At 37.2% G+C, this 11878-nt stretch overlaps 1 protein-coding gene across 3 annotated transcripts; it reads left to right on the plus strand.

Annotated features, from left to right (window-relative positions):
* epm2a (EPM2A glucan phosphatase, laforin) lies at positions 1 to 7717 on the plus strand. Of its 3 annotated transcripts, XM_055021450.1 has the most exons (5): positions 1 to 200; positions 1190 to 1425; positions 2046 to 2220; positions 6596 to 6840; positions 7385 to 7717. In XM_055021450.1, the coding sequence occupies exons 2-5, from the start codon at positions 1257 to 1259 to the stop codon at positions 7666 to 7668; spliced, it is 873 nt and encodes a 290-aa protein (XP_054877425.1). In that variant the 5' UTR covers positions 1 to 200; positions 1190 to 1256; the 3' UTR covers positions 7669 to 7717. The 3 variants fall into 3 exon arrangements, with proteins under 3 accessions (XP_054877425.1, XP_054877426.1, XP_054877424.1); XM_055021451.1 differs by lacking the exon at positions 1190 to 1425; XM_055021449.1 differs by lacking the exon at positions 1 to 200 and having other exon boundaries at positions 970 to 1425.
* The last annotated feature ends 4161 nt before the right edge of the window (positions 7718 to 11878 follow it).

The raw sequence follows: 11878 nt of genomic DNA on the forward strand, positions 1-11878 counted from the left end.
TTCTTTTGTTCTTTTGAAATACCATTTATTTTGTACTACTTTTGAGAATTATGCAGTTAGTGGATTTTTCATAAAAGAGAAAATGTTTTTTTGTCATTGGTGGTAAATATGTTATAAGGCAGACAAGTAGTAATCTGATTTATACTTCGCGGCAGTTTGTTACCCGGGGATAAAAATGTTCATCTCTAAAAGCCGAATTGGTAAGTACTTTTATTGTTTGTATCACATAAGCTCTTCTGAAATACTGTTTATCTGTACAACAAATTTAGAGTTGGTAAATTTTGCAAAAGTAAAAATCAAATGTTTACTTTGTGGCACTTGGTCACAGTATGCAAGAGTCTTATTTCTTTACAACCTAAACAGTAGACATCAAAATTGTTAGATCTACAATAAGTTTTTTTTCCCATTCTTTCACACAGTCTCGCTGCAATTATACATTAGCAGCTAACTTAAAATACATCTAATTGTACAACTTGAAAAACACAAAATCTTGCCAAGCATTTTTTTTTTGTTTAACCAAATATTTTAGATTAGTTTTTCCTGACCCTGGCCCTGAATGCCGACTGCCCTGCAAGTTTTCGATGATTCCCTGCTTTTACACACCTGAGTTATTGCAGTTCAGTAAAAGGCTACTGCTCAGGTATCAATTGAAGGTGGTTTTATAAGTAATAGATCCACAAAATTTGTCTTGAATTGCTGCTGATTTGAACACGTTGTTCTTAAAAAAAAAAAAGGACCGAAATTAATTCCTTCAATTTACTACTTAATTTAATAATATTCCAGTCCTGTTCTAAACAATTGGGATTTGAGCTAAAATAAAAGACAGAAAAAAAGCTTTAGAAGAGTGACGTCTGGTCCTCGGGCCTTAAAGAACCTTTGGACGCCTCTGCATGCTTGTTGAAGCCGTCGACATGCAGAAGCTTTCCTCGTTCATTCCTGTGTTCTCTCCGTGGCCCGTGATTGGTTCCTCGGGATTCCGAGAGAGTGAACCGTCTGCATCTAAACCATATCTTTGATGCCAAACGGACCATCACCGGGCCTGACTATTTTTAGGATCACAGTCCACAGTCTGTGTCCCTCACGGACTTACAGAACCCCTATAACACTCCTTTCAGTACCAGACTAAGCGCTTTGAAACTGAGGACATGATTTAGAGACGTTTAGCTACTGCTGCTAATATGCTGTTCAGGTTCGGTGTCATTCTGACTCCGGAGTCCTCGGACGTCAAGGTTTTACTTCTGGGTTCGCGTGAGGAAATGGGTCACTGGGACCCGAGCAGGGCGGTTCGGATGAAGGCTTCGCAGAAGCTGCCGTCACCAGATGAACCGTGTCTGTGGACCGGAGAGGTGGAGCTGGCCGAGCCGTTCAAAGACTCGCTGTGGTTCAAGTTTATCAAAAAGGCCCGGGACGCGTTTATCTGGGAAGGTACGCAACGATTTACATATATATGCAGCAACACGACACACCGAAAGGACTGAAACCAGTGTCATATTGCCTTAGCAAAGAGAGGATATAAGTACGTCGCCATATCTAAACGAGTGGTGCACTTGATGTAATACATATTTACAGCCACATGATGGCAGCAACGTGTCTTGGATCATTTCAAAATGTATTATTTAACACAAACGAATTAACTGTTATTAAAGCTGAAATAACGTTTCCAAGCACAAATATTAATATTCTTAGATAAAGGAATTCATTTATGTATTTCATTTATTCCGTGAACCCGTGTGTTTATTTATTGAGGAGTTGTTCAAAACGTCTTTCAATTTTTGGCTTCATGACTATCAGATGTCAGAAATATAAGAAGTGCTTGTGGTTGGTATCAAGACTGTCAATTGTTTTAGTCAAATAAACTTTTTTTACTAATATAAACCTGCAGAAATGCATCAAAACTCATACTGCATCCAATTATTGGACATTTGTGTCTCTTTTCTAGGTTTACAGAGTGATTGGTGTTTGATTGGATGCACTATCAGAAAATTTAAATATAAATGTCCTTTAATACAAAAACAAAAATAACCTGTGGTCTTGTTTGTCCATAGGTAGCGGACCAAGTCATGACAGGCAGTGTTTATATGATGAGAGAAATGTGGTGAACGGAGTGTACTGCCACCCGATTGGTCACTGGATAGAGGAAACGGGACACACTGATGAGATGAGACACACCACCAATTTCTACTTTAAGGTTGCAGGTCAGAAGGCCATACATTTCTCCAGGTAACTGTATAATTTGAAAGACAGCACCTATGAAAAGACGCCGTCCCCCCAATGGTTGTTTCACCCTTTTTATTACTTCATAAATCATGAAGAACAACATTTTCAACTAAAAATGTAAATAAAAACTGACTTTTGCAAAATAATGACAAAATATTTTACACAAAATAAGTGATTACAAATTGGTATTTAGTAGCTGTGCCTTTGGCTGCAATCAGAATTGAATCTGTGTAGATATAGTTGGGCTTTCACATCTGGACAAGGCAATTTTACTCAATTCTTCTTTGAAAAACTGCTCAAAATCTTGTCAGGTGGCCTGGTGATTGACTGTCCACAGCCCTTCTCATTTCTCATCAGACCGAAGAATTTTCTTCCACTTGACCATTGAGTCCTGCGGGGGGGGGGGGTTCATCACTAGTCGAGCCTTTTATGAGAGTTTTCTTCAACATTAGTTTTCTCATTGCCACTCTCCCATAAAACATTGACCGGTGAAGAACCCAGGCAACCATTTACTGCAGCGCCTTTCCCATCTCTGATGCTGAAGCTTGTAACTCCTTCAGCATAGTCGTGAGTGACCTGATGGCTTCTCTCACTAGAATCCTTTTTGTATGGTCACTTGTGAAGATTTCAGCAAATATTTTGATCTAGGTGTCATATTTCTTCCATTTCCTGTCTGAATTTAACTGAACTCCAGTTCTTAGATGTCTTGTGTCTATTCCCCTACATCTGCTTTTCAACAGTATTTTCTCTGATTGGCTTGGATTGTTTTGTCTTCATGATGTAACAATCGCCAGTGAATACAGCTCTGAACACAGGTGTCTACATACTAGAACCACTTGAGACACACTCAAGTGTGAGACTACTAGCACAATGGACTTTTGTTATATTATGTCAGTCACTTTAAGGGGTGTGAATATTTATGCAATCAATTATTTTTGTAAATTCTCTTTATTTCATGTCATTATTCAGTATTATTACTATTTAGTTTCACTGTGACATTGTGAGGCTTTTTTGTACATTTATTTTCTCAAAAAAGACAAAATTAGTTGATCATGATTAATTTGTGAGTGTAATAAAAAGAGTCCAAGGAGCTGAGTACGTTTTAGAGGCACCGAATGCTTAGCATGATTCTCTTTATTTGACAACTTTAGTAAATGAATTTTAACAATTAGCTGCAGCATCCATATCTTAAGTTTTGAAGAAAAAAAAAATCAAAAGCAGATTTATTGTAAGGAAATTTTACAACTTAGCACATAAGTTAATTAACAATTTTTTGTAATATCTTCTTGTTGGATGATATTTTTTTTATTTGTCATGTTTCGTTATTTGCATGTTCTTTTCATCATTCAACTTCCAAAATGCCAAAATGAAAACAATCCAGCTTTTCTGCACAAAACAATAAATCTGATTCTCTGGGGCTGGAGGTGCTTCATTTTCTTTTACAGTATAAAAAAATGAATCGCAGACAAACAGAAGGAAATGAAAAGAGGCAGAATATCCTGACTTGGAGCTGTCCTGGTATGTAGATACTTTTGTTGTGTGTGCCTTTAACATTTGGCCTCTAGAAATCTAGACAGTGACTGTTTCTTGAGCAGCCTGGAGGGTTGCATCAGGCCGATCTCTTCGCTTAAGCACACGTTTTGACATAACTGTCTTTCTTTTTTTCTTTTTTTTAAAAAAAAGGGTTTTGAATAAATATATATTCTGCCTCTAAGTTGAATTTCTTCTGTCAAAATGTTCTTCCTCAGTACCTTAAGACACCACAACTGTCTATGCTCTTGATGGGAGAGGCAGAAAAAAAATCTCATTTCTATTTCCAGTCTTTCCTTCACACCGTGCAACTATTCTCAACGTGAATAGTTGCACTGAAGCTGAGCTCTGCTCAAGGTTTACATGTAGGGAGACCTCTACCATGGATGGATACTAAACAAAACCTGGCCTTCTAAATGCAACAATATTCAACATTCATAATATTTACCATTTTTGTTTTCAGTTTTTATTTTACTTCTGTTTTATGTCCAGTAATATGCCTATAAAAAGTATTCTTCACTACAAACTTTTTCAAATTTTGATATGCTACTGCCACTTTTGTTAACGAACGGTAGTTTGATAAGCATAAACTTGTGCGTAATTTTAAAGCTAAAGGACAATTATCTGTAGATTTGGATTTTTTTCACTAATCAAATTCTGACCTGCAAATATCGTCCACTCTCAAATACCCCAAAGTAAAAACTAATACAACCAATGCCTTTATCCAGCATACTAGCATACGAGTCGTAGTTTTTTTCATAGGTTGGCCGGGGTTGCGACTTATACTCCGGAGCAACTTATGTGTGGAAATTAACACACCATTATGTCACATCACATGTTATTTCCACACTAAACCACAAGAGGGCGCTCCAGGCCTGTTTTATTCTACCTTCGGAGTTAGCAAAGTTATTTACAAGCGACACCATGGACGAAGATTTTATTGCGTTTAGTGATTTGGAGTGACTCGAATGGTTTGGTAAACTCTTTAGCATGTTATTTATGCTAGTTTTCTGAATAACTCTTAATATGTTAACATATCAGGCATGTTCTCAGTTCTTTGTTTGTCATGTAACGTTATCCGTACAATTATTCAGCTTGTTGTTGCCTCTATCCTATTTTTATTGCCTTTCAAGATGACATGTCTGTTCTTGGTGTTGGATTTTATCAAATAAATTTCCCTCAAAAATACAACTTATATATTAGTTGCACTGCGGTTGCACTTTCTTCTTTATTATGCATTTTATGGCTGGTGCGACTTATAGTCTGGAAAATACGGTAATTCTTCAGCACAGGATTCTTCTCTTTACTTTGGATTTGTAAAATAAAATGTTCAAAAACAACCTGAGTTGGTTTAATCATTATTTTGCCCCTATGTGCAAGAAAATAGTTCAAAGCAGTGGTTTCTACTTTTGATTTTTCTTTATTTATAAGATTCATTTGTACTTATTTGGTGATGCTGGCATCTATCTATTATGTTTCTTCATAATCTACGTATTGAAACATAATTATTGCAGGACTGGTGTTAAGTCAAGATGCAACATTTCATGCATTCGAAACTGTTGCTTTACTCAACAGACAAAACTGTGTATTAGTGAACACAGTCTCCCTGATAATTTCATATGAAATATATTATTTACTGTAGATTAGCAAATAGTGACCATCTGTACTGTGCTCCTTCATCTGTATAAAACAGTTCACCACCATGTTTGGTTTCTTTTTTCCCCACTGCTGTTCTGTCCTTTGATTCTCCTGCCATCCCTTCATCTATCAGAAGTCATGAACTTTGGTTGACTGCTGCAGGATCAGTGGGAGCGCAGACAGTAAATGTCATGTTCTGAGCAACAAGTGAAGCTGGCTTTAGCTTTGATTAAAAAAAAATAGAACTGCTTTGAAACATCATAAAAATCTCTATCTTAGACCATTGTGAACCAAATCTCTCAGACAGGTCAAGTCTTTGTAGAGCACAGAGTCAGTGCCACGCTACTGCAGGCACAAAAAGATCCCTAAAGCTGTGAGTGCTTTACTTGCATAAGAATGAGCTGGGCTTGCTTGTGCCATCGGGTTTTAATTTGCGCCTAAAAGACCTTACAAGTCTTATGTCAAGGGCCGGTGTTCAGGAGGAAGCACGGTGAATTTGTAACTCGCCTATTAATAGCTTTCTAATTTAGTTTCTTCAACTGTGTATCCAGATAGCCCCAAGAATCATGCACACACTCTGTGGTAAGTCAGCAATACATTCAAAGAGCTTTTCCTATTTTATAACTAGCCTGTCGTTCTCATAAGTAGAAAGAGAAGACATCTACTGATTATATAGAATTTTGTGTCTTATTTATGGGAATAAAGCTAAAAAAAAAAAAATAAAAAAAATAAAAGCTGTTTTTGAGATTATTTTTTTAAAGAATAAACCCCCAAAACATCAGTCCACCTGATGAGAACGTCCCAAGACCAAAGTGCTATAATGAGACACCACATATTAACAGTGTCTGTCCTGTCTTTCACGTGTCACCTCCTCTGCTTGTTGACTTTGTGCATACTAATAGTCACTCAACAGTCTGCCCCAGACTATGGGGACCAGGAAAAAAAAGAAATAGGGATGCAAGTCAAGAAAACATCAGATCTGTGATTGAGAACAAGAGAATGTTGAGAGACAGAAAATACAGGCGAAGCCTGCAGCTCACTAGCAGTTAGAATTTTCTCATTTGTTTTCACAATAGCTGTAAAAGTACAAATCATAATTGCTAACAGATTTAAGATTTTTGGCTTAACTGACCAACATATTTCTGTTATTTTCTCACATAAAAATGTAATTGACAAGAATTATAAATCTGTCCTTGTCTGCTGATCCTAGAGTTCTGCCACATGTCTGGCTGGGAAGCTGCCCTCGACAGGTGGAGCACGTGACCATAAAGATGAAGCATGAACTGGGCATCACTGCTGTGATGAACTTCCAGACAGAGTGGGACGTGGTGAACAACTCCAGTGGATGCAGACGTGACCACGAGGAAGCCATGAGCTCTGATGCCTTGATGCATTTGTACAAAGACTGTGGCATTGTGTATGTGTGGCTACCAACACCTGACATGAGCACAGAGGGTAAGAAGTGGGTTTACATATTGATTATGTTTGTATTTTAGAAGGGAAAAGTGACCAGTCACAAAGATATCAGACAAACTGTATGACTCCTATTGAAGCATCCCTGATAGTTTGGAGAAAAGAGGATTCAAATACTAGAGCACAGTATAGATTTGTATTTGTTTTTAAGTGACTCAAAGATAAGATAAATGAAAAAAGTCTGAAGACTCATTTTAGGTATTGATGAAGCCTCAGAGCCTTATATCTACATATTTTGATAACATGCACCTATTTATTACAATACATCACTATTATCAATATGTGTGGCTGGTTCTCTAAGAAAACTGCAGATTATTCATTTATAATATATACTTTTTTTCTCAGGATAGGATCAATAGAAAAAGCATGAGAAAAAAGATAGCAACTATGACAAATTATTGCGTTTCAAAAACATTCTTCAATATTGAATATCTATATTTTACTAAACAAGAATTAGCAACATTAATCATATCAAAGTGGATCTGAGAGAATGACTAATTTATGATATCTGTGGTTTTCTTTGGAGGTCGGATCAGGATGCTTCCCCAGGCTGTATTCCTGCTAAATGGACTCCTGGAAAATGGCCACACCGTGTACGTCCACTGCAATGCCGGGGTCGGCAGGTCCACGGCGGCAGTATGCGGCCTTCTCATGTACATCCTCGGCTGGAGCCTCAGGAGGGTGCAGTACTTTGTCACCTCCAGGAGGCCAGCAGTCTACATAGACGAAGAAGCTTTAATCCAGGCTCAGCAGGACTTCATCCAGAAGTTTGGTCAGCTCCGATCATCCATCTCTTACCCAGAAACATGACAGCTGAGTGAAAGCATCCTTATCAGAATGAACAATAGACCAAGCATGATTCCTGGAGAAAATGATCTAGAAGGTGAAAATAAGACATAGTAAATGTAGAAACTGCTCCACTAAAATCTAATGAATGCAAATGACCCACTTCAGTTGAGTGGCTTTCAGGATGTGGTTGACTTCTGAGTCTTTAGAGAGAGTCCTGCAAGCTGCCAGAAGGGATGTTACAAGCAATTAATCTTACTGTGTTAGCTTTTACCTTTTGAACGCTTGCCCCACACACAGTTACAAAGTATGGATCCTGTTTGTAATTTTCAGCGTATGCTATCAGGGGGTGGCTTGGAAAGAGCTTTACCTTAGCCCCTCTTGCTTGCAATCAATAAACAGTCGACATTTGGAAAAGGCGTTAAACTGAAATGAATAAAAGCAACATGTAGAATGTCAAATTACAAAATATACCAAAAAGTTGACCTAAATCCAGGTAGGAAGTCAAAAAAAAACACATTCTGTTCTCTCTTCCTTGCCAACATTTCCTGTAACATATTTTTGTTCTTATTTAGATAATTGTGTACATTAATTGCTGTGTGTTATTTGCCTTTCAATTTCATAAGAAAGAAAAAGTTGCTTTCTTTGTTTTGCAGAAGAGAATTGTAGAGCCGTATTGCGGTGGTACTTCTTACTACCCCTTCCCAGAGACACACATCTATCCTCAAATCCAATAAATCAAGAAGGACTTTACCTCCCTCCCAGAGGTATTTGCCTTCCAGACATCAAGGAATACAGTTTTCTCTCACAGTGCTTATTTGCAGCATTTCCTCCTTTATGTTTCCGTCAGAGGCCATCCTCAGAAAAACAACATTATTTTTAGGTCATATTGATACACAATGTTCAATCCATTAAGACAGCAGCTTTCCTTTTTGAACACCACAATCTCTCACTTGACGTTTTGAAAGACAGATTTAGTTTTTTATCCTTCTCTGATTAAAAAAAAAAAAAAAAAAGTTACTTTGAAAGCTAAGAAACTTTTTTCTGAAAAATATTTTTCCATTACTTTTCAGTGTCTTACTGAGCTAGATGTCATTTGGGATGTGTGGGTGGATAGAGCTGTGCTTCTGTCACTGAGGTGAATCAGTCAAGTTTTATTCTAATGTGTGACATGAAGAGAAACTCATATGGAATAAACAAAAATAATAATAGAGAATTGTGGATTTTTGCCAGTCTGGTTCATCCTATAGTTTAATTTCCAGATTAATTTAGGTGCCAAGATCATCTGTTTGAACAGCATGTGCTGTGCATGTAAGAGCACCAGGATGTCCAGTCATTTTAAAGAAAGCATTAAACATTTATTATATACATATACGCACATCTCATTATTTTGTCATAGAAAATAGAAATTTTCATAAACCTAACTGACCTAAAACGAAAAGATTTGAACAGATGACAAGTGATAGTATTAATTGTACATGATTTAAGGGGATTTAGAATCCTGGTCCACTTTATAGAAGTACTGTATAAAACTCAAGGTGTATTTTAGACTCCTTATTACAGAGCTGGTTAACTCCAGTCTTCAAGAGCCTATGTCCTGCATATTAAGATGTGTCCCTCTTCCCGCACAGCTGAATTTCCTATTCAGAACATCATTGAGTTCAACAGAGACATCTCATTCAATCATTTATTTGGTAGCCACCATTGCTTTAAGACTTTGCTCAGACTCAGGTGACTCAGCTTTGTGCAAAAAGCTCTTCTAGAAATCAAGAAACCTCTTAAACAAGAGTGTTAGCCAAGCCATATTAGGGAAAAAAATTTAGATGTTATGGGAAACTAGATTCCACTGTGAATCTTATTATACCCAGAAATAATTAATTATTTTGCTTTATTTGGAGTGTACTGTTGGGACTCTTGGAAGTATTGTTCCCTCACAGCAATGCGTTCTTGGTTCAAATCCGGCCTGGACCTCAGCACGTTATTCCAGCTTCCTCCTGTCACATATTCACTTAACCGTAAGTCGCCTACTGGTCTGTATATCCGTGTATGAATGTGAGCACATTTGGTAGAGAAAATGGAAATGCCTCCAGTGTAAAGCAGTCTGAGTGGTCAGTAAGACAACAAAAAGTATAGCATTTATACTTTATCTCAACAACACTATTTTCCACAGTTTAAAGGTTAAGGGTAGATGTTTTTCATTTACTTGTTTTATTATTCTTGTGAGTTCAAAGATAATCCAAAGGAAAGATTTTGTTTTTAACTTTGCTTCCAGGCATAGCTCCAGACATCTTGGCAGGTGCTGACACTATTCAGATAATTGTATCTGATCTGCTACAACCAATATGACAAGACTGATAGGCATGCATGTCTCAGCAGCATTTTCCCTCGAGCTTCGCTTGCTTTTTCAGACAGAACTTTTTGAAGGAATGAAATGCACAGAGTTATTGAAGGGTCAAACAAAGATATCAAGGATTCAGGATGGCCTCGTAATGTGAGGAAGCTAACCTCTCACATTTGATTGATATTAAAGGATTTGAAAGCCATGACTCACAGTACTGAGTCACAGTGGGGGCAAGTGGAGGGATTATCTAAACATCTGTACTGCTGATCCACCAGCCAACTGAACTTTAGGTTATTTGCAATCTGGGTGATTCACAAACACTGCAATAGGCAGCACCCCACTGATAATCAATAAAATACAGCCTTTGTCCCTGGAGGACGAGGCTAATGAATGCAGCCTTCAACATTTTCTCATACAATCAATGAACATACACTGAAAATTGTTTTATTGTAGTACATATTCTATGCACCAAATTAATTTCCTGTACATCAGGGGAAATAATCCATTTGTTTGGTAAGAGGGGAAGAGGCTTAATTTCATTCGTGTGTGGTTCAATTGAAGTCAATTTTTCTAGTGTTGCTACATTAACTCTTATAATTCAGTGAAGGTTCTTTTTCTGCTTTAAACACATAATATTAATTTAGTCAGCATAATCACTGCTCTCAGATCTGAACCTTTTATCAGAGAACAGAAATGGCAAAGCATAAACACTCAATATGGATCAGATTCAAGGTTTATTATTGCATTGACTAAAGTCAGGTATGCTACACCAGATTTCTACTAATGACACCTGGTGTCAGATTTATTCTCTTCGGATGAATGGGTGTATTTAAAATTCATGACTGGGTGGCGAGATGGCTGCCTAGTTAGAATTTAAAAAGCTTTGGCTGATAAATGTAGCCTCCTTGCGTATGAATTTCAACAAGACTAATCTTTGTCGCACACAGATTGTTTATGTTCTCATTACATCCAGATGTAAGTTATGGCACCAGATTGTTGTTCTCTGTTTGAGGGCTGCAGAGAATTTCTTTAATTTCAACACACAACTCCACACAGTACAAATGATTACATATGGTTGTTGTCATTGCATTCATTATTGCCATCATTTGGAAGAATTGCGCCGAATCTCACCACATCACTGTTCAAGGAAGATGAGAAATGGGTGAAGTAAGTCATTTGCTTTGACAGGTTCACACAATGTCTAATCCCTGTGTGACTGTACTGACTGGCTGCCTGTAAAATCCATTCCTGCTGTCAGTGCCCCTGTTGTCTCTATCCTCTGCATATCCATTGCTATTGATCAGTGTCAGCAGGACAGACTGATGGGGATACAAAGCTGGTGTGTCTTGCTGAATGAGAAAAATACTGACGCATGATTGTCTCAGGTGTGTTGTGATTTTTCAAAATGATCTTTTATAGAAACAATAAATTGCAAAGCTGTATGGACTTTAAAGTTGATAAATGATGTATTCATTATTTATTTCACATCTTTTGTTCATTTTAAGCTTTTGATAACGACAACTCTTCACTAAAGAGTCCAAACTGGACTCTGAAATTTCACTTTCAGAGTGAAATTTCTGAAATTTCATCTTATTTTCTGTGTTTTTACAGAAAATAAGATGTTGAAGAATTTGGTTTGCAGGTGTAGCATGTTGCAGTAGCTCACATTACACAGCTTATTGATAACTATGCCAAGATCTGCATACAGTAAATAATTGAAATTCTGTCCAAAACAAAAGTGGGGGTATATTCAAAAATGTATTTATATGTCAAGATGTGCTACATTTGCTAGCAATTTTTTTATCATGTTACTGTTGTTTGGACTAACTTAGTTTTCCTCTCCTATTGTTCACTTTAAGCAGACACATATTTTTACTAAGTGTTGCTTTGAAT

This window comes from Poeciliopsis prolifica, unplaced genomic scaffold (assembly GCF_027474105.1).
Source record: "Poeciliopsis prolifica strain line A6 unplaced genomic scaffold, Auburn_PproV2 SCAFFOLD076, whole genome shotgun sequence".
In the NCBI taxonomy this organism is placed as follows: Eukaryota; Metazoa; Chordata; class Actinopteri; order Cyprinodontiformes; family Poeciliidae; genus Poeciliopsis; species Poeciliopsis prolifica.